General features: G+C 36.3%; 1 protein-coding gene across 3 annotated transcripts in view; it reads left to right on the top strand.

The window, feature by feature from the left end:
- Positions 1 to 21,711, top strand: part of AKT3 (AKT serine/threonine kinase 3) — a 152,896-nt gene that overhangs the window by 113,015 nt on the left and 18,170 nt on the right. For all 3 annotated transcript variants that reach the window (XM_027453844.3, XM_027453846.3, XM_021271259.4), the window contains exons 9-11: positions 2,523 to 2,645; positions 4,317 to 4,445; positions 21,443 to 21,657. In XM_027453844.3, the coding sequence (XP_027309645.1) occupies positions 2,523 to 2,645; positions 4,317 to 4,445; positions 21,443 to 21,657 (467 nt within the window). The remainder of the gene's footprint in view (positions 1 to 2,522; positions 2,646 to 4,316; positions 4,446 to 21,442; positions 21,658 to 21,711) is intronic.

Here is a 21,711-nt window from a genome sequence, read left to right as displayed (position 1 = left end):
GTTTCACACATGGTTAGTCACCACTGTTGCTTGTGGAGGGAGATGTCAGAATATATGTGCATGTCTTAAAACATTTTCAGGGGCTCTGATTCACAAACAGAGGATTCTGCATTGGACGGTTTTAGTGGTCCATAGTTGTGCTTATGCTAACAGTTCAGATGCATGGAAAGCAGAGGCTGGTCCACCACAATCTGTAGCTGAGTTTTGGCTTTGGTTTTGTATACTGTACTGGGCTGCAGTCGGAGGGTATGCTGGCTGCAGTGGGAACAACTGAGCAATTCCAGTGGCTAAACAGCTCAGGGAGAATAATTTGGCTCTTCACCCAGTTGGAGAACCATATTGACTTACATCTCCTTAAGCCGCCTCGTGTTCAAAAATTGTTTCTTTCTGAGCCAAGATAATGATGAAAAGAAAGTGGTTTCGGTTGCCTTTGTTTGTTTGTTTGTTTTTGTTTTCACCTAGTCATATGTAAGGGAAGTGCTTAACTTTATCATTTGCATGTGTCCACTTTGTGAGTTACTGGTGAAAGGAAATTTGGAGCATTTGTTACAGACTGGACATACTAATGTGCATTAGTATGAGCTTATAAATTCTGGTTGTATGTAACATTAATATAAACTGACTTGGGAACTCACAATCTCCTTTGCAAATATAGAACAATTGCTAGTTGTTTCTAACTGGTCATTTTACTTTGAATGAATATTGATAGCATTTTGTTGGAAAAAAAAAGAAACGCTAAAGAAAAATTTTGTCTACACAGTTTATCTACTCATAGATTCATACTGGGACACTTTATAAATGTTGTATTTTGCCTTTTTGGGATGAAGATCTAGTTATTTAATGGTACTTATTTCCTACATAAATAAATATCCTGCAAAAATGCATGGAAAAAATATATTTATTCTTTACTCAATTTTATAATATCTGAAGCACTTAATGAAAACAGAGTTGCTTGCTTAGGCTCTGTGTATCTTCTGTTTATTCTGGCAAATAAGCTGTGGGATAGTACAGAAATCAGGGTACTATAGGCTTGTCTGATATCAGCATCAGGGGTTGGTATTTAAAGAGGGTATGAGTAGTAGAAGCAATTGAAATGCACACAAAATAATGATCCCCCTTGTCATGCAGGTATTCCGTTTTTGTACAGGGTAATTTGAGAATTCAACAAGAGATTGAAAGGGTAATGCAGATACAATGAACAAAAATTAAATACTCTCTTTAAATCAAAAGTATATTAAACTATAGTTTCTGTGTGCTTCCATGAAGTCTTAGGTTATAGAAGGATATACTGCCAAAAGGCTCAATTTAGTGGTAAGTTTGTTTAGCTTCAGAAACAATATACATTTTTTGAAGTACAGCTGTCAGGAAAGGTGACTTTTAAAAGTTTGTAGGACTGACTTTTTTTTTTTTTTTTTTTTTTTTTTTAGCAGAAAAATTTAAAAATACACAGTTATGGACATCCTTGTCTATAATGTACGAAATCATGTTTTCTGTATTTCTCTTTTGTTGCTCATTAGTTTTTGTGGTAAAATCAAAACCATCCTGACATGGAGGCCTGCTTGGTCTTAAGTAGATTATGAAAATATACTTACTAATCTGTTTAAAGACTTTCCTAAGCATTCTTAACACAGTAAATACAACTATCAACTTTAGAGTGACTTTGAATTAAATGGACAAATCCTGCTTTCTTGTACATGTGTGTGTGTTTCATGTTTAGAGAGTGATGTTTTATCTGAGAAGACAATGATAACCCCACAGAACTTTAGCATCATCTTGGGCTTATCCATTGCAGATGATATTATTGAGAATACATAATGACTAATATTTTTCACTGAAAGACTTATGTTAAAGAATTGTTTGTGAAGTTTGTTAATTATGACGTATTGAAAAAGAGAGAAAAAAGAAAAACCAAAAAACAAGGAAATGTATACGCTGTAGTAAAGAAATACAATAAATGCATAGGTTCCTTTTTATAAGCCCTAAGCAGATGTCTGTTTGCTTTTTCTAATGACTGTAATATCATTAGCATTATGAATTTGCTGTTTTTGTAAAATACCAGTTCACCTGTTCAGTCAAAGTCTGCTGAAGAACTAGACGTCCTTACAGTGCAAAGAAAAGTTACTAAATTGCTGAAAAACTTAAGGTGGAACCATCATATAGGTATTTTAATGATATTTCTCAATGGCTTAAAATAAAATTTTGAGGAAGTGGTGGAGGGAGAAGCACAGAATGCTGCTGCTGCATACTTTTTTTTCCTCCGGTAACTGAAGGTTAAATGAGTAGCAAACAGAATGCCTTAAACAAGATTGGTATATTGATTAAAACGCTGATTTAACAGCTCGCTTTCTCCCTTTGGAAACCTGGAAAAGATAAGCCAGCTGCTGTCTAAGAGTGCTGAGTGTCCACTGAGAGTATACTATCTATCATCACAATATGGTGATGAGAGGTGTTTTATGTTTGTGTTAATTTCCCCCACTAAATCAGTAATTATTACAATCCTGTCCCTGCTGTTTACCCTGCAGCTGTTTTTCCATTTGTCGAGAGAGCGGGTGTTCTCAGAGGACCGCACACGCTTCTATGGTGCAGAAATTGTCTCTGCTTTGGACTATCTGCATTCTGGGAAGATTGTGTACCGTGATCTCAAGGTAAAAAAAAAAAAAAAAAAAGAAAAAAAAAAAAAAAAAAGTAATCAAAATTTTTGTTTCTGCAGAGACTATTGGGACAAACACGAAGTAATTATAAAGTTGCACTATTCAGAGTTAATGGGGAAAAAAAATCTGTGTTCAGTTTGAAGTTCTAAGTACATGTATGCTGAAGGAATCAGTTTGATAGATACAGTAGTCTATAGGTGGATATATTGCTTGAGTTTTTCCTGAACACAAACATACCAACAAAAGCAGCATTCCTTAATGATACCAGTTGAAGGAGATTTAAACTTCCAAACTTTTTTTTTTTTTCCTGTTAATTACAACTTTACTCAGGCTTCAACACAAATCTCAAATATGTTTCCCAGTGTCTCCAAATGAGGGAAATGGGGAATTGGGAAAATGTGACTACATTCTGTTTATCTCATCAAAGAACTATGTTTTGAGAACATTCTCAGAATAGTTCAATAGGAGAAGAATTTCAGCATTAATTTTAAAATTAATGTCTTTTGTATATTGGAAAAGATAATACTGGAATGTAGTTTGTCTTAGATTTGTTTGTGTACGCAGTTATCTTACTGGCTCTGTTGCCTGAAGTGCCTTTTATATGGTGCTGCAGACACACTATGGGCATGTTTTATGGAAAATAACCCCACTTTCAATAGAAACATTTTCTAACTTATATGGGAGGAACCTCTAAATTCCATGATGAGACCATTTTATTTTTGTGAAAAGCCTAATATTTTTTTTTTCTGTGGGAGATTGTGCCATTATACATTGTCACATTTTACGTGTGCACCAGTGGAGTTCATTCATGAACTCCCTTGTACAGGAACTGAAGACAATGAGGCTGTGGTAGGCAAGTTTTCCTCAGGGCAGTAGACAGAAAACAAGATACCGGATTGCATGTTGGAAGTAGAATCTGTCGCAATAACATGGAGTGCTGTGATCTCTTGGAAAAATATGCAGTTATCTGGCCAAGGAATGATATGATATGTCATGATTTTTGTTTAAATTCCAAATAAGGAAAGAGTAATTTGAAAAAATTCTTTGCAAGTATACAAGAATTAATTTGCCTCAAGATTTTATTTTTACCATAGCCTCTCTACCCCCAGTTTTGTCTGTTATTAAAAAGACTGTGGAAAATAAAGATATTTTAAGAATTTATTTTCAAAGAATGGGACATGGATATATAGTAACTGTTTGATGACAACACAGTAAGTAAAATACATTATGATAAATGAAGATCATGTGTCAGCAAAGGAAACCTATGAAGTCTTACCAATTGATAGTCATGATTGTGACCTTGAATTCCTTGATTTTATCTTGAGAATATTTAGAAAATTATTTTTCTTACTTTTTATGGAAGATGCACCAAACTTGTGAATGAATATAACTTTAGAATGAAAGGCCATGCTTTGAATTACAAATGATTTACTATTCTAAACTGTATTAAGTAGTATTAAATAGGTATTTAAATTGTATAAGAGTAAACACTATTAAATGCTAGTATGTAATAGATGTTGAATTTTTTTTTTTTTTGGTAAATTATAGACAAATTGAACCATAAGTTCATAGCTTTTTTTTAAAAAAAAAAATAAAAAAATGATGTAATGCATCAGCCTGTCCTCTTAAGAAATACTAAGGGAACTTTTTTTCCCCGACACACAGTTAGAAAATCTAATGTTGGATAAAGATGGACATATAAAGATTACAGATTTTGGACTTTGCAAAGAAGGAATCACAGACGCAGCAACTATGAAAACATTCTGTGGTACTCCAGAATACCTGGCACCTGAGGTATGATTTAGAATATACTCTTATAATGTGCTATGCAATGTTTATTTTTCATTTAATTTTAGACTACAGTGTTTGTATGATGAAAACTGTTCATTGTAGTGAAGAGCTGACTGTCTGCCAGAATAATACTATACAGTTGTTATTCAGAATTTTATATGCTTGCTTTTAGTGATTTCAGTGATTTTATGTATACTGATGCTGTGCTCCTTAGTGTTTAAAAATGCCTTTAACACGCATTTTCCTTCTCATGTTTGCCTTTCTCTGTTAAAATTTTTATCTTCTGATGATTTCTTCAAAAATAATCTTCCATCTGTCTGTCACTTGGAACATATGATTTTACTTGACTGAGCTGTATAACTAGAGTTTATATAGTCCTAGTGGACCAGAGGGGGGGGAGAGGAAAGTATTGAGTTTGCTGTGTTTTATCTGAACTCCCCTGACTCAGGGAGAGAGAGTTGACATTTGAGATATTTCTGCTAAAAAGTTGAGTGTATCAATCCCTGAACAGGTTGAGGTAGGCACCAAAAACTAGCGATCTCCTAGTATGTATGCTGAAGTGCCATCCCAGATGGTACAGCTCTGTCTTTACTATTAGCTAGTGCTTGGAGTGCAAAACATCACACTTCTTCAGGATTGCCAAAAAGATAGACACAAGGATGTTGTTTTGGTTCCCTTCATAACTCTGGTTTGGCCACTCCAGAATCTGCTGTGAAAGCTCGTCAGTCAAGTAATATGCTCCAATATTAGTGCTGACAGCTCTGCTACTGATGATGCCTGTTGAAAAAAAAGCCAGGGAAGCACACTGAGCATTGGGTTTTTGTCCTCTCTGGTTTGAGTTAACATGTACTGACTGTGGTGCTAGGAGAGGTCATTCTGCCTCTCCCCTGAGGTTGCGAAATTACACCATGGTATTAACATGAGAGGCAGCCTTGTTTCTTAATGCCAAGGATTCTGTGGATCCTGAATAAGCCATTAGTTCCATTCTCATCTGTATTGAAGGATCAGGAATGGACACAGTACACACCTGATACACAACTTTCTATGTAACTTAAAGGACTTTACAGAGTTCTTCAGCCTGTAAGTTCTTTTTCAGAAGCATTCATCAAGGGATTCCCCACCTCTTGCAGCAACACAGTGCTACCAAAGTTTCTATCCAAAGTCTTCTTTGAAGAAGAATATGCCTTAGTTTAAAGAGAGGGGATTAAGTGTCACTGATTTAGCATGGCTCTTCACGCTCCTGCTTTTGGGAATATTGAATCCTGAGCAGCAGCAAGAAACCCTGGAGCCTATTTGAGCAAGCTGGTTTAGATTGCCTTTGAATTCTCATTCTGAACCTTACAATTAAGGGATGTGTAGGAAACAGGTAAACATCTTCAGGATACCATTGGCTGGATACGAAGATCTAAGAATGGACAGGTTTGAGGGTCTGAGAGTGTTCTGAAATGTCTTAAAGCAAATTTAAAGTCTCCTTCAGTTTTTGCTCAGGAAAGAAACTGAAACTGCTAATAGTTGGTTTTGAGTTTAACATGGTATGTAGAATTAATGAAGCCACCTTTCATCATAGCAAGATCTTTTGATACCTTCTTTTTCTCTAACTATAAAGAAAGTATTGGCATTCTTAGGAGCCCCTAGCTTTCTGTCTCCATCTTCCTTAACTGTTTCAGCAGTGAAGAGAAATATGAGTAGTCATACTCTCACACTACAAGTTTGAAGAACTTAAATAATTTTGGTTAAATGTGTTTGTTCATTTCAGCTGTCTGGTGAGTCATTGCCTGCTCTAGTTGTGAAGGCAAACTCACCCATGTTGGTCTCTTTTGCAGAATTCCATCTCACAGATTCCAAGGAAGACTTGGATGCAGATTGTTGTTCTCTTTGACTGTGTCTGATGACACCTTTGCGTTTAGTGCAGGGGCACTTGGCATTTATCTGAATTTATAGATTCCAGAGCTATTCGTAGCCTGCTTTGAATATTGTCTGCTTAAAAGAAGTTTCACTTCCACCTGTTTTGCGTGGTACAGTGGCCACTCTTCTTGTGTTCCGTACCCAGAATCTGTTCTAGAAGAGCACAAGGGATGATACTATCATCTCTGGCACAGACCACAGTTGTCATTGCCAGCTCTTATCCCCTCATTGTCTTCTTGTCAGCAGTCCTGAAAACTTTCTCAAAGATGCAAATATCCTGTTCAGTTGCTTCCATCTACTTTTCCATCTCTCACTTTTGGAAATGTTAGCTCTCTTCTATCAGACTAGACAAGATTTCAGTTATTGATGTAGCATGAGAAGATTCAACACCTTTATCAGCACGTTCTTATTTGGAAGGGTGAAGTTAGCAGTAGAGGAACACCATTAGAAAAAATAAACCTTTCCCTTTGAACTCTCTGCTGCTGCAATAGCATTTACCAGTTGTTCATGTGAGACAATTGTGTCTATTTTCATACCTGGGAGATCTGACTGATAACTGGACCATGACGAGACGGGGTGCTCCATCTTTTCATGGGCATGTGTCAGGGAAAGAACATGCAAAAATCACTTCTTGTAGGTCAAGCTACAGAAATCATTACCAGGTGACAAACACTTACTGTTTTTTTTTGACAAATTGCAGTTCATACGAACTTAATGTTACAGCTGGACTTTAATCCTTTTACTGTGGTGAATTCCTGCTTGTTTATCCCAAGACAAATGGCAGCATATACTTATATTTTACTGGTCATGGTGTGTGTAAAGGCAGTACCCTTTCTTCACTAGCAAGACATTCTCCAGTTATGTTGAGACTTACATTCAGCATCTGTACTTTTAATAATACCTTTCCATCCTCTATAACATTCAGAGATAGCCCAAGGTTCCTGTGTATCAGCCAGGAAGCAGTTGATTGACCCAGAAACTGTTGCACTGTCAAGAAACTACATCTAGTCTGAGAACTGATTTAATATTTTTGTTTATATGCATTCAGTGTTATGGATTCACTTGGTTTTCTGAATGCTTTGTGGACCATTGTTTGAGGCAGAGTCCTGCTTGCTGTCTTTTTGTGAAAGACAGACTGCAGTCACTTCAATGGGAAAAAATGAAGTAGCAAATCCTGTGTAAGGGGGCTCTCTTCTTACATGACCTTCTTGCAAGTGCATGTGTCCCAGTGGATCCATACAGAATTATTTTCCTTGGTGATTTCAGAATTGCTCTTAATCAGAAAGTAAGTGTACCTGTTGCTGTGTTTTGCTTGGAAACCTTATGCCTCTGGGACTGTCCCATCCAGTGAGGAATATACTCTTTCATTTTACATTGATAAGACCTTTTATACAGGACCCCAAGACTGACTACTGATGTCTGGCAGAGCCAGAAGAATGTCCATGCGAGGATAAATGGATAGTGGGTCACGGGAAAAAAACTTGTAATGAGATTGCCAGGCTGGAACCAGTTTTCATCACTGGAGCTAGAATTACTTTTCTGGACAGTCAATGATTGTTCATGACAACCACCTAGAAGTTTATGCATACCTTCATCAAGCACTGTGCTGTTACAGGGGTGTGCAGGGTTTCAAGCTAGGTGGCCTATGTATACATTTCCTTCCCACTCTCCTCTCTTTGTCCTTCGCTGTTACTCAACCCTGGTATTCTACAGTTCAAAGAAAACTAAAATAACATTGACTGTGCTTTGTCTTAGATAATCATGTACGAAGCATAAAAAGGGGTAGGTTATGAATGCATCCTCTAGGAAGAAAATGGTTACTACTGTCAAATAACAGGGCTTAATATATTTACAGTACAGATATATGTTTTGGTCACAGTTACTGAAGAACGAGTAACTTTTTATTTGTGAAATGGTATAGGCTTTTGAGAACAATTTGGTTATCTGATTAATAATGTAATTCTTCATTACAATTGAATTTCATTATCAGTTGAAAATCTTTTGCAGTTTTGCAGTGGCAAAGGCAGGACAGGACCGTCTGTGTTTTCCAAACAGTATCATTTGCTTAATAAAGCAAGATTAAAACTGAGAAAGTACTTGTACTTGTAAACATACCTGTGAGACATTTAAAAGCAGTTCTGATTTTGATGGTTTACAGTTGATCATCAAGGATCAAAGACTTGTTAATAAAGATACAGACCTCTAGAGTCTACTTTCTTTAACAGAATATTCATGAAATTAAGCTACTTGGGCAGAGAAATAAAAGTTCTTGTAGCTCTGATCATGTATAAAGGTAATTTCTTATATGAGATTACACTTTCTGAGTTTCAGGTTTCAGCTCAAGCCGTTAACAGCAAGTGTAACAGCAAACCCTTACCAAGAGAAGGGCAGTCACTGTGGTGCTAATTTTTGGTGTCATGGGAAATGTGAGATGAAATATCAGAAATTAATTTTGTATCTTTTCACTAACAGGAAATGGGATGTTTTGGCTATGAACAAGACTTCCATGCTTATTCAAATGACTCATCGTAGATATTGATGCTTAATGATATTGGTGTGTTTCTCCATAACAGGAAAATGGTAGAACCTCGTTAAGTTTAATCAGTGTAGAAGCACAAAGTAGATAGATGAATACATTCCTGCAAGAACAGTAGTTTTTATTTAAAAAACAATCAATCAAACAAACAAACAGCAAGACCATTTTAATTTAGTTTATGCAGTTTATGATCACTTAAAGGTATACAACAATAAATAAGACAAGAGTAGATTCATACTTTTGTCCATAGGCATAAAAAGGTCTGTATGCTTTATAACTTGCTTTATAATAAAAACATTGGATGGTTACATTATGAATATGTATGAGATGAAAGAAATGTTAAGATACGTTATCTGAAACTTGTTTAGCTTCTTTTTTTATTATTTTATTTACTTTTTAAATCATATTTCTCTTAGGAAAAGGAGTAAGAAAGCTCATATGTAATCAGTTATTTCCCTGAATGTTACCTCATAAAAATGAAAGGTAAAACTCTTCTATCAAGAAGCAACCACTGTCTTTCCTCACATTTCACTTAATTTCTTATTTACAGCTTTTACTTTTTGGGAAGGATATGGCTTTGTTGTGTGAGTGAACCAGAATGTAGAACTTGGCCATTGAAGGTCAGTGGCTGACTTTAGGCAATGGGAAGCATGGTGCCCTGTGTTGCAGGCACAATCTGAATCAGAGTAATTTGTCTTGCAGATTTTGTCATAGCAAGAAAAAACTTTTGCCATGTTTTACGGTAATTGCAGTTGAATTTTTACGGAATGTTGTGGTGCATGCAGATTATATGGTGGCAGAAGCAGAAAAAGCATTTTGTCACCGCTGCAGCTATACATTTATTTCATTCTTTTAGCACTTGCTTATATTGGATCAGGCTGCTTACCAAAGGCAGTCTGGTAAATTTTTGTACTGAGAATAAGATGATCTAGCACATAGCTTGTCTGATGCAAGCTGAAATTAACGGATGTAGGCAGAGAGGGAACCCCTAGAATGCAGTGAAACAGTCTAGCATGAAAATTGGTGTTTTAAGCTTCTGCAAAACCGTGTGATAAAGATGGATTTTAACTCAGATAAAAGTAGTGATGTGAATATTACTGAAGAGCTCCTTCAGGTGTGGAGAAAAGCATGAGGGTGCTTGTTTGCACAGAATTTGATGAAGGTACCAACATCATGGACAACAGAAAGGGCTGGGTACTCTGCTACCAATTGAGAGAGTTAGGTTAGGGTGAGAATGTAAAGAGATGGGTATGTTACACAACAGAGAAAATTAAGTTGCATGACAAATATAGCCAAAACTTTTTTTTTTTTTTTAAGTTTTCTTTTTACTTTTTAAATGGGGGGAGAGGTGAATTTCAGTAAACTAAAGAAGAGAATAATGAGGAAGGTTAACAGGAGAGAAGGGGGATTCAGGAAAGGAATCTAATGATCTCACTGGTAGGTTGCTTGGCCAGAGGACAAAGCTTGGAGATGAGAAGGTTTTTCTTACGGAGGAAAATAGGGTTGTGGGCAAGAAGGAAAGCTTGAGCTAAACTAAAAGCAATAATATTACTTTGTTAATTTTAACAGAAATTAATAGAATGTTTTGCAGAGAGACAGGAAAGGCAGTAGAAATTGATGAGCAAATTAAAATGGAAAGGAGCTAGCTGGGGAGCTGTTTGTCCAGGAACATAGAGGAACTGAAGAACAGGATGATTTTTGCCATGGCTTAAGCACTTTCCTTTTTATCTCCTTTTCCTTTAAATTTCATTTGAGTGTAAAGATAATGGAGGCATTCACGTAGTTTGTTTTTTAAAATTTTCTGCAACTTTTATATAAATAATAGGTATGTGCCATTATTTTCCATCTCTAGAACCCATGGATAATAAAGGTAAAAAGGGAAAAAAGGAATTTGTGGAAAATGGCATAAGTTAAGGTATGGCATCTCTTAAGATGTTGCTAGATGGCACCTGCATTCACAAGGCTTTAAGAACAGTGTGAATTTCAAGAGCTGGAACAGTACTGTTAGGAGAAACAATGGAAAAGAGACTATTTTGTGCTCCATCTTCCATCATGCTGTAGAGAGTGAGTTTTCACCCATTTGATTTACCTCTGGTGAGCATTAATAAAGCCTACTTGTTGGTGGCTTTTGGGGTTTATCTGGGGGAGGGGATAGTTTCAGTTGCTAGTGAGATTCTTTTTATTTTCTTCACTTAATTCTTTTTTCAGGAAAGGATAAGGAGACAATCCACCAAATTGACTGTATCAGTACTAATATATTTTTAATATTGTGCATAGTGGTTATGCTGAAACCTGAAGCCTGTAGTGGTGCTCTAGCAGGCTGGAAAGAATTTCATACATAAAATTTTCTTAAAGTGAGGTTATTTTTTTTGGAAGGTAGGAGATAAATATGTTTCTTTAGCTTTATACTTTTTTTTTTTTTCCCTTTTTCTAGTAAAATTTGATTAAGAAGGGCATTTTGTGCTTTGGTGGCAATTTCCAATTACTTTGCACCTAGAAGCAGTGCCTGCTGTGTTGTTAAGAATGCATTCCATTTCTGTGCATTCCTACTCTTGTCTTAGCTTCTTTGCTCCTCCAGTGTTTCCATGAGATTTCATACACCCTTGTAATTATGGGAGTCCTTTATTCCTTGTCCCCTGGCAGCGTAGAAAGAAGACAGGTTGCGACTGTCCAGAAGTAAGCTTCTTGTAGCATCTTATCCGATGCCTCAGGCAACATTGTGCAGACAGACTCAGTCGAGATGGATGTGTGAACTCGTGTGGATGTATTTCTGGGTTTTGTTCCTGTCTTTGAATATAATCTTTTTAGTGCTGAGCTAATTATGTAGTCTCAGTTTTACTGTTGAGTTAGAGTACCTGATCAACTTTCCAACTGTAAAACAGTTTGAAAATCAAATGTAGCTTACATGCAAGACCCAACAAAATTAGAAGTGTTAAGTACGTTTTGGCAGTTCACTTTTATTATGCCCAGTCCTCAAATGTACCAGCAGACAATCATCTGAATGTTAGTTATTTTTCACATGCTTATGTGATCACACAAAAAGTACATGCTAAAAAGAAGCAGATGGTGACAGATGGGGAAGGTTGAATAAGGTGGTTTTGGAAACCTAGAAAAATGCACTTCTGTAATAGTGTAAAAATAAAAATTCTTTGATCGCCAAGTTAGAATGAACAAAATTGAGTGCCCCCCTTCCATTCTCCCCCCAAACCACCAAAAAGAAAAAAAAAAAAAGAGGAAAAAAAAGAGAAAATCAACCAGCAAGCCCGCAACACCCTCAAACTTTACTGATAGAAAGAAATGGAACCTACAAGTGTTCAATGTATATTTAGGAAAATATGTCATATGGTGGTGTTTTGTCTGAGGACAGAATATTAATTTTTGTCAGCCAGAGACTTGAAAAGGTGGAAGTCGTGTTTTTTTCTTCCTTTGAAAATGATGCATTCAAATCAATTGTTTTCCATGCTCAAAGAGTGCTGTCAGAAGAGTTGTACTTTGATGTCACCTATTTGTAGTGTTGCGTGTATATAAGCATGTCATACTTTTTCCTGGGGGCAGCTGTATAACTAGAGCTAATCTGTAACAGGCAGTATTACATATTTGTCATATAGGCAAATATAAGGCTGAGAAAGAAGAGAAGATATAATCAACAACAAATAATATTGCTGTTTTGTCAGTGGATTGCTACATCCAGTAGACCTACCATTAGCATGAGGATTGAACATTTGCTTATTCCCTTGCATTAGTTTAATAGAGTTTTAACATAAGTATCTGTTGTGTAAATAAATGAAAAAAAGATACCTTTAAAAAAATTTCAGTGGATGAAATGTATTTTTCTCCATAAATTAAAAAGTATTTGATCTGTTAATCTGATAAATACTTGCTAAGTCTTCTATCGACACTGATGCCATCATTATTTTTTATTTTGATAATCAAGTCATACTTAACCTATAGCATGAGGCATTACTGCTTCGTAGTGACAGAGAACATTTTGCTTTTGGTCATTACCTTTTGCTTAAAACCAACCCCCCTCTAATTCTAAAAAGTGGTACTCATTTTCCTGAAAGTATGTTTAATTTCTTCAGTACCAAAACACTTGAGTTACGTTATATTCTGCTTCACTAATTTTCTTTTGGCTTCAAAAGGATAGTTCAAGTTTATTTACTCTCTGTTTACCATACATAATCTGATTCTTAGTAGAGAAACAATAGAATTTATTTTACCTGTGGAAATGTGGTTTAGTGTTGGCGTGTGCTCTTGAACAGCTGTCTGTTTTATATTTGGCTACATTTCACTTCTGGGTGAAGACCAGTCGGGGGTGGGAGGAGAAAGAGCACGAATGCCTGAAAATAGTTTCCCTTCTGATTTATGGGAATTTTACAATGTGGAATTTTCTCTTTACACTGGAATTCCAAATACCAAATTGATTTTTATGTTGAAATGAAATGGAAATGCAAAAAGTTGTTTTAACTTGAAATGCTAGTACCTCATGAAAATCTCAAATGTGGCCTTTTTTCTGTTTTGTTATCACATACTATATTTTAGTGTACTGCATTGTCTCTTTTTACATGCCTAAGTCATCAGAAATGCTAGGAACTTGAATTTGAGCATTTTTGTCAGCTTGGCATTGCCAGCAGGGCCCCGAGGTGAACATGATGGAATGTGGACAAGACATGGTATCCAGAGCAGAACATTTATTTATTTGTAATCACCAGCATCAAGATCAAAAGATGAGTGTATGAAAGCATTGCTCTGTTACACATAGACAGAGCTGCTGCAACAAGAGATAAATTGGTACAGGAGTTAGACTTTCACCTGAAACTGGATAACCAATGATGTAACATGATTTTGAATTTTCATGCAATCTAGTTAATCTCACCAGACACAAAAACTAATTGTCCACAAGCAATATCAGACCTCTCAAGGGGAAAGATGTAACAAATAAGCAAAAATAATAAAACAAACAAAAGACTAGAAAACAGATTAGCTCCATGTTGCCTATATATAAACTGTTGTATTCAAACCAGGACTTAAAAGCACAGTGCGATTTTCTTATGAAAAACACATTTTTGTGTAATACAAGTATGACAATTCTTATAAAGACTGTCTCAATAATATACTTGAAGCTTTTTTCATTAATTATCATTTAATCAATGCACACATTATTCCCATCTCAGCAAAAATTTGAGAGCAATGAAACAAACAAAAGCTGAATAAATTCTGTTTAATATGGGTAAAAATTCAAAATTATTTCAGCAAGAATGACAATCAACCAGAAAGAATTATCACAATATTATTATTATTTGTTATTTCTTACATGTGTTGCATCTTATGCATGTTATGGACTCTGCTGCCAGTACAGTGACGTTTAATAGAGATATTAACAGGTCTGCAGTTTTTCATAGAATGGAACCAATCTAGCAGAGTCATGAGAGAGAACTGCCACAGAATCATATGAACAGAGAATCATCTAGGTTGGGAAAGACCTTTATGATGATTGAGTCCAACTATGAGCCTGACCTACTGAGTCCCATCACCAAAACACGTACCTTAGTGCCACCTCCACACATCTCCTGAATACCTCCAGGGATGGGGACTCCACGGCTTTCTTGGGCAGCCTGTTCTGATGCCTGACCACTGTCTCCCTGAAGAAATTTTTCCTAATGTCCAACCTAAACCTCCCCTGAAGCAACTTGAGACCATTTCCTTGTGTCCTATCACTTGTCACCTGAAGAAAGACACCACCATCCTCCTTCCTGCAACCTCAGGTAGCAAAAGTAGCTACTGGAAAGGCAGTTGTAGAGAGCAATGAAGTTTCCCCATAGGCTCCTTTTCTCCAGACTAAACAGTTATTTTACTATCTCTGGTTTTTGGTTGGTTGGTTTGGTTTGGTTTGGTTTAGTTTGGTTGTGTGTATTGAATAGGTTTTACTTTTGGGGGGGTCTTTATAGTGCGTTTTGATATATTATTTTTGATTGCTGGGTTTAAACTAGTGTCTTAACAGTTCTTTGTTAGAATACTTTTTTGATGTGCAATAGCTTAATTCCTTTCTTTTTTTTTTTTTTTAACTCTATTTAAATTCTGTTGCAGGTTCAGTCCCTTCTAGAAGGTTGAACACTATTAGTATTGCATGCTTTTTGCTCTAGGAGGCATTGCTTAATTGCTTGGTATATATTTATACCAAGATGTAAAATTTCTGACACAGCCCGACATGTGCCTGTGAATGAAAAAAATTAGTTTGCTATTTATTTTAAGGTTACACTAGGAGAGGCTAGGTAGGATGTAGGAAATCTGTAGAACAAGAATGTATTAGAGAGATTGTCTGTATAATGACCAGAAGTAAAACAGAAGTGCAAGCCAGATAAAGAATAGAGAAAAACGATCTGCAAAACTTAGAGCAGTATTGGAAAACTTTTTTCCTTTATTTAATTCTCAGATATCCATTTCCAAGGATATCTATAACCTTGACAATTTGTCTTTTCAGCTCTGTAACACAAGCAATAAGTATCCATTTAAGCAATGCTTTCCCTGTTCATAAGAAGATGCAGTGACAGTAACTAAATTTGGATAATGTTCGGCAAACATACCCTTTTCTAGGGAGAATTTCAATACATTTAGGATAAACACCTCTTTCTATTTAAAAAAAGAAAAAAGTGTATAACCTCAGTTCATTAGTGTTAGGTCATAAACTTTCTCTTTGTTGCAGTAGCTACTGCAATTGCTAGAAAGTTCTAGCAAATACACTTTATAACTTTTGTTGAATAATATGTGGATGAATATTTGTTAGCAGACCAACACCTGCAGCAATAAAAATGTGTGAAGGGTTACCAGGAACGCTTATGGAACATACACTCCACCTGAACTGTAAGGTTAATTGAAAACAGTTTTTTCCCCTTAAATTAACAGTACATTGGTGTATCCAAGTTCTCAGTTTTCTATCACAACATAGGTGTGCAGACAGTTTGTTTAGATGTTTAAATCTTTTCCCATCTGTTCTGTCGAATTTATTGATTGAGCAAGCTATTTGTTTGTAATGTCCTATTGGAGAGTCTATATATAATGTATTAAGAGTAACCATAACTAGGTAAATATGCATTTTTTTTCCCGATAAGTTGCCTTAGTTATCTAGCAGAAAGTACCAAACTGAGATTTTGAAGCTGTTCTTTTAAAAATGAAACCCATTTGTAGATCAACAACAAATTATATGAAGCCTTCCATTTGCAATGCTATTGCTATATTTGTCAGTTTTTAGAGTCCAGAAGCAACTAATTAATGTTTAGTGGTCTATTGGAAGTATAGTTCTTGATTGTGTGAATTTTTGGTGTGCAACCAAAAAATATTCCAGAAGTTGCTTATCAGAGATGTATTCTTTCAAGAAAATGCAGTACAAATAAAGTTAAGGGTTTTTCTATATTCAGCTCAGTTTGTGATTATTGACATATCAGAGAATCCTAGTTTCACTGAATTCAAGGGGAAAAAAAAAGACTGACTTTAGATGATCATAGGTTTCATATAGGCTGCCAACCTTCCATTTTTTTTTTTCCTCCACAAAATCATGCGCATTGCATGTGTTTATGTTGACTTATCTTTTTTCTGATTCATTTAACTGCCTGGTTTCTAAGTCTCTGTCCCAAACCTTTGCAAATAAGAGTTTGCAAATGTATCTACAAACAGTTGTGGCAGGCCAGAAAACTTTTGGCTCTAGCTACTTAAGGTAGAATTTTGAGTTTTGTTTAGAGGGTTTGATGGTCTTTGCTCTGTTTACGTAGCACTATCTCATACATCCTTGGCCATTTTTTACTGTCTTATCCTCACCAGCAACTCTGAAGGGTGTAGACACCCTTTAAGAGAGTAGAATCTCTGGTGAATGCTTACTTTTCACTTTTTACAGTTTTTTTTTAATTTTAATTTTTATTTTTTTTATTTTTTATTTCCCCTGCTATTCCAGTAAGTTTTAGAGAGAGCTGGGAGCAGTGTTCTAAAGCATGAGAAACTGTGGCATGGACTACTACTGCTGTCCAGCTTTCTTTGAAGCGTATATATGTGTGTGTGTTTGTGTGTGTGTATAGAGATGTAATACTTCTTATATATAGCTCCTGACTAATGAAGCAAGTACTGTTTTAGCTAGTGTTGAGATTTTAATGTAAAACAAGCATAAGAGCTGTGCTTTGTTGCCTTCTGTGCACAATACAAAATGAAGTTATAAGGTAAATAAATAGCTTTCCCTTAGCTGAAACTATAATATTGTCCAGTGCATCTAAAAGATCCATAAAAGCACTAAAGTACCTGCATATGTCTGGAAGCAGATGCCTGACTAATGTTTCTTGGTTGTTACAAAGTGTGTATGTTATTTAACCTCCTGCATGTTTATCTAAAACTGGAGAAACACAAACTTTAGTAGCACCTGTGCAGCTTTTTAAAAGCATCCATATAAATCCAGGCTATGTCCTCTTATTACAGATGTAAGTTTTAAAGCAGCATCAATGCCCATAAAAATGGCAATGGTTTCAGTGCAGCAATTAGTTTTTGCCCACTTTGGAGCCCTTTCGTACAGCTAGAGTGCTTTAGAGAAATACAGGTTGGGAAGGGAATCAGGCCCTTCATCTTGCCATTAAGTGAGAACGGCTGCTGCAGCTGTCTGTGTGCAGGAATAGCTGGGAGAGTCTCTGTAACTGCTGTGGTGAGGACTGTGGGTGGAGTGTGACAAGCATTTCTTTCGGTGGCAATTCCATGTTCCACACCACCTGCCCTGGGGTTTCCACTTCTGCCTTCTCACTTGTGCTACTACAGCTGTTCAAGTAATTATTTAGTGACTTAGGCCCAAAGACTTGATTCAAGTTGAATAACCCAGGGTGAAACACTTTTTTCTCTTTTTCTTAGTACTGGTCTACTCTCTGACGTAGTGTTGCATAATTTTAGCAAGATAAGTGAAGTTGTGGTGAGGGAAGAGAAATGAGAGCATGCATTAGGCTGGTGCTGCCTCTGGAAGAACGTCACTGAGCTAGAGCCCTAAAAACAAACAGTAAGATTCTGTAATAAAAGTAATAAAAGCGACGGTCGCTTCTTGTGTTTTATTTCTCATAATCTATGGCATCATCCAAACTGAACATCACTCAGCAGACCTACTGCTTTACTTGACACTGGGAAGTCACTTGTACAGTGCTGGATGTGAGGTGTAAAATAGGGATGAGTGACTATGAACGTTATCCAGGCACTGAAATCACATCACACTGGAGCTCTCATCTCCTAAAACCTCCACTAGATCTTGATGAGGTGGCTTGGAATTTTCATACCCTATGTGTAATGGTAGAAGAGGCAGATGAAGGAAGAGAAGTTGTATACTTGAATGATTTGACCATTTTAATCTGGGGGAAGAAAGCATGTAAACTTCATCTGTACTTCATGAAAATACACCTGACTGGAGTATGTACTCAGTATAGCTGCTCTGTCTGTAGCTTATGAGTTCCATGTGATTCTTCCGTTTGATACCTCTAGAAAACAACATATTGCTTTGTAACAAGTATCAGAGTGGATGAGCATGTGCCTTTTATGATAGTTTTGGTGGTCCTGCTGCCTACCCTGCTGCAACTGTGAAGGAAGTGGGTTGTTAGGATAGTGCATTGTCTTAAAGACGGATTTGTGTGCCCTTGCAGGGGAACAGGAATTGGATGGAGATGATGGAGGTTGTTTTAGAGGGCAGTGTACAAAGTTTGAGACCAAAATTTCTGCTGAGGTTGGCCAGGTGCTTAGACTGGCACCCCCTGTATACAAGAGTACCCCACATATACTGGAGGAGAGCAATAGCTGCTCGCCAGCCCTCACAACCTCAGGAGACATTTCTAAAAGCAGGCATCTGCCTCCTGATATGCAAAAGTTTTAATTACTCACAGGTACAGAGTATGCAACTGTGTCATGTTTGTTTAGCACTGGGCTGAAGCTTTCCTGTCCTGTGTTCAGTGTAATTAAAACCAAATCCCTAAACTCCAAGAATTGTTTGAAAAGGACCCTGTAATGCTATAGACGTGTGCATATAGACACGTTCTTGTGCCTACTGTAATTGTATAGATTTCATCATAGGAGCTGTTGGACTCCAACACTTCCATTGATTTCTCACAGTCCAGAAATCCTGGGATTTCTTAACACCACGAGGAATAGAAATGTCCTAAAGAAAATAGTTGTGTGTATTTACTGTGAAAACATCAAGTGCCATTTTATTCCATTTATATTAAAATAAATTGAGATGCAGTTTCCTTTATTTACACTGTTTTCAGGCTGTTTTCCTTTTGCCTAAACGAAACCCTTTTGATGCTCTTGCTTGTCTGGCTGGCTGTAAACCAGGTATTTAAACAAAAATAAAGAGTTGCCAGTTTTGCCAGCTGGGGATGAGAACCCGGCTGGTGATATGCGGGTTCGGGAGGCAGTTAATCCAGCTTTTATGCTTTTTTATGATTTTATGTAAAAAGAGGTTAAAAATCACATTTGGCTCTTTCTTTGTACCACTGTTTTGTTGCTGTTGTGGGAATGCAGCAAAAGGTTGCTCATACTTTTTATTATTATTAGGTAAAGTCCTGCATAAATTAGGTAAAGCCCCAGATACAGTTTGCTTTAGCTGTTGGGCATGTGATTTGTCTTGCTCAGAGAATGAAATGTTTTATATTCCTGTTGCCTTCTTTTGTAAATCGTATGTGCAAAACACACCTCAGCTTGCTTGTAAAAAGAATCTACCACTGCCTCACAATTTTACATATTTTAGTAACTTCAAAAGAAAAAAATAGCTAATGGTACAAATAGGAGAAATAATAACAGTGGTAACACATGTATCAGAAAAAATATATAATGCTTTTATTCTGTGGCAGAAGAAATGGTGATTTAAAGACCCAGTGACACAGATTTCATATCATTTTTTTCAGCAAATAGCTTGCAGTATTCTGAAACTCATAGAATGTTTAATTATTTTTAAAATGCAGGAGTTATTTTAGTTGGTTTTGTCGTATGTACTTATTCAGATAATTTGTTGTGTTTTACACTTTCCAAAATTTCACCCTCTATTTAGAAATACCAATGATGTAACGAGTCTGTGTGTTTTGGCACAGTTGTAAATAGTATGTGTTAATGTGTTAATATTTACGATTTTTTAATCATATATACACAAGAGGGATTTGCAATACACTTCTTTTCATCATGTTTCTACTACGTATCCTTAAGGACAGTGAAAACTAGGAATATGAATGCATTAATTACCGTGGGATTGTCAAAATTGCCGTACTGAATCAGATGTATGTTCTACTAATAGCACATAGGAGATACTTCAGAGCAGGACTTGGATTCACTGTGGAAGAAAAAGGAGAGGCAGATAAATGAGCTCTACACCCCACATTAGGACTGGCTGGTGTAGTGCGCATGTCCTCATATGATACGATGTGGTCATGGCCACTTGGTGTCCAATAGGTGAGGTCTGTGTCTGCCCTTGCTTCACAGAAAACTATTGGAAGTATTCTTACGCTTTTTAGAGAGTCCCAATATAATATGCTCATGGAAAAAGTTTATTTCTGATCTTCTAGAGTTTGCCTTATTCCTTGAAGCCTGAAGGTGTTACTACACATCACCAGGCTTTCTCTAGCATGTATCTTAATGACAGTTTCTGTGTGTCTTACTGTTTGAATCGGGGTAAGCTCTTGGTGGTTTTTGTTGTCTGCAATGGTGTGTTGCAAAAGGCATTTGTTTTCTGTCGATTAGTTTATGTTTTTTAATCAGTTGTGCATACTGCTTTTCAGAAGCTGCCTTTTAGTGATACAGAAACCACGGAATATTCTTTAATTCTTTATAGAGTCCATCTATATTAGGTACATTTCTTTGGTCTTTCTTTCTGCTCATTATTTACATCTAATTTCTTGTTTTAAGGTTTTTGCCTCTTTAAAATATATTTCTACAGCAAATACTGGCAATTTAGGCACGCGCCATTGTAGTGCCCTCTGTTACCATTTATGAACTTCTAATTTTTACGACTTTTGAGTGAAAGGGTGTGATCACCTAGTAATGCACAGAAATCTGAACTATGTATGTATACATACAGTAACCTTTAGTTTCCTTATCCCTTATATAGACTCATTCTGAGTCTATGCTGTTGTTATGTTGCTTCCATTTCTGTAATTCAGTATAAAGATCTACTGAGGTCAAGAGATACTGTTTAGATTCCTTATTGCGATTCTCTAGAGCTCCTGAGAGGAGGACTGTGGAGTAACTGTTTTTAAGATAAGACACACAACATTGGAGGCATTATCATATTAACAAATGATATAAGCATTATATTTCTGTGATCATATAATATCATATAAACATACAGTATCGTGCTAAACATAATATTGTATAAATGTTGCCGTACTTCTATGCACTAGTACAGTTCAGCTGTTTTGGACTACTTCATGGAACATAATGAACCTTGTTGCATGGTATAGAAGAAAACACATTCATATAGAGATGCATTGAATAGACTGAAATGATCATGCCTGAAGTAGTGCGTGTATTACACGTGTATTACAGTTGGCTTTGATTTCTGTTGTAGGTGTTGGAAGATAATGACTATGGTCGCGCAGTGGACTGGTGGGGATTAGGTGTTGTCATGTATGAAATGATGTGCGGAAGATTACCGTTCTACAACCAAGATCATGAGAAACTATTTGAACTGATACTAATGGAAGACATAAAATTTCCTCGAACTTTATCTGCAGATGCAAAATCATTACTTTCAGGCCTACTGATAAAAGATCCAAATAAGCGGTAAGTAAAATTACTTAGGTATACAGTGATAGTAAATACTCTGATCATAATGGG

The sequence above is a fragment of the Anas platyrhynchos genome, chromosome 3, assembly GCF_047663525.1.
Source record: "Anas platyrhynchos isolate ZD024472 breed Pekin duck chromosome 3, IASCAAS_PekinDuck_T2T, whole genome shotgun sequence".
In the NCBI taxonomy this organism is placed as follows: Eukaryota; Metazoa; Chordata; class Aves; order Anseriformes; family Anatidae; genus Anas; species Anas platyrhynchos.
This window is presented reverse-complemented; position numbering and strand designations above follow the sequence as displayed.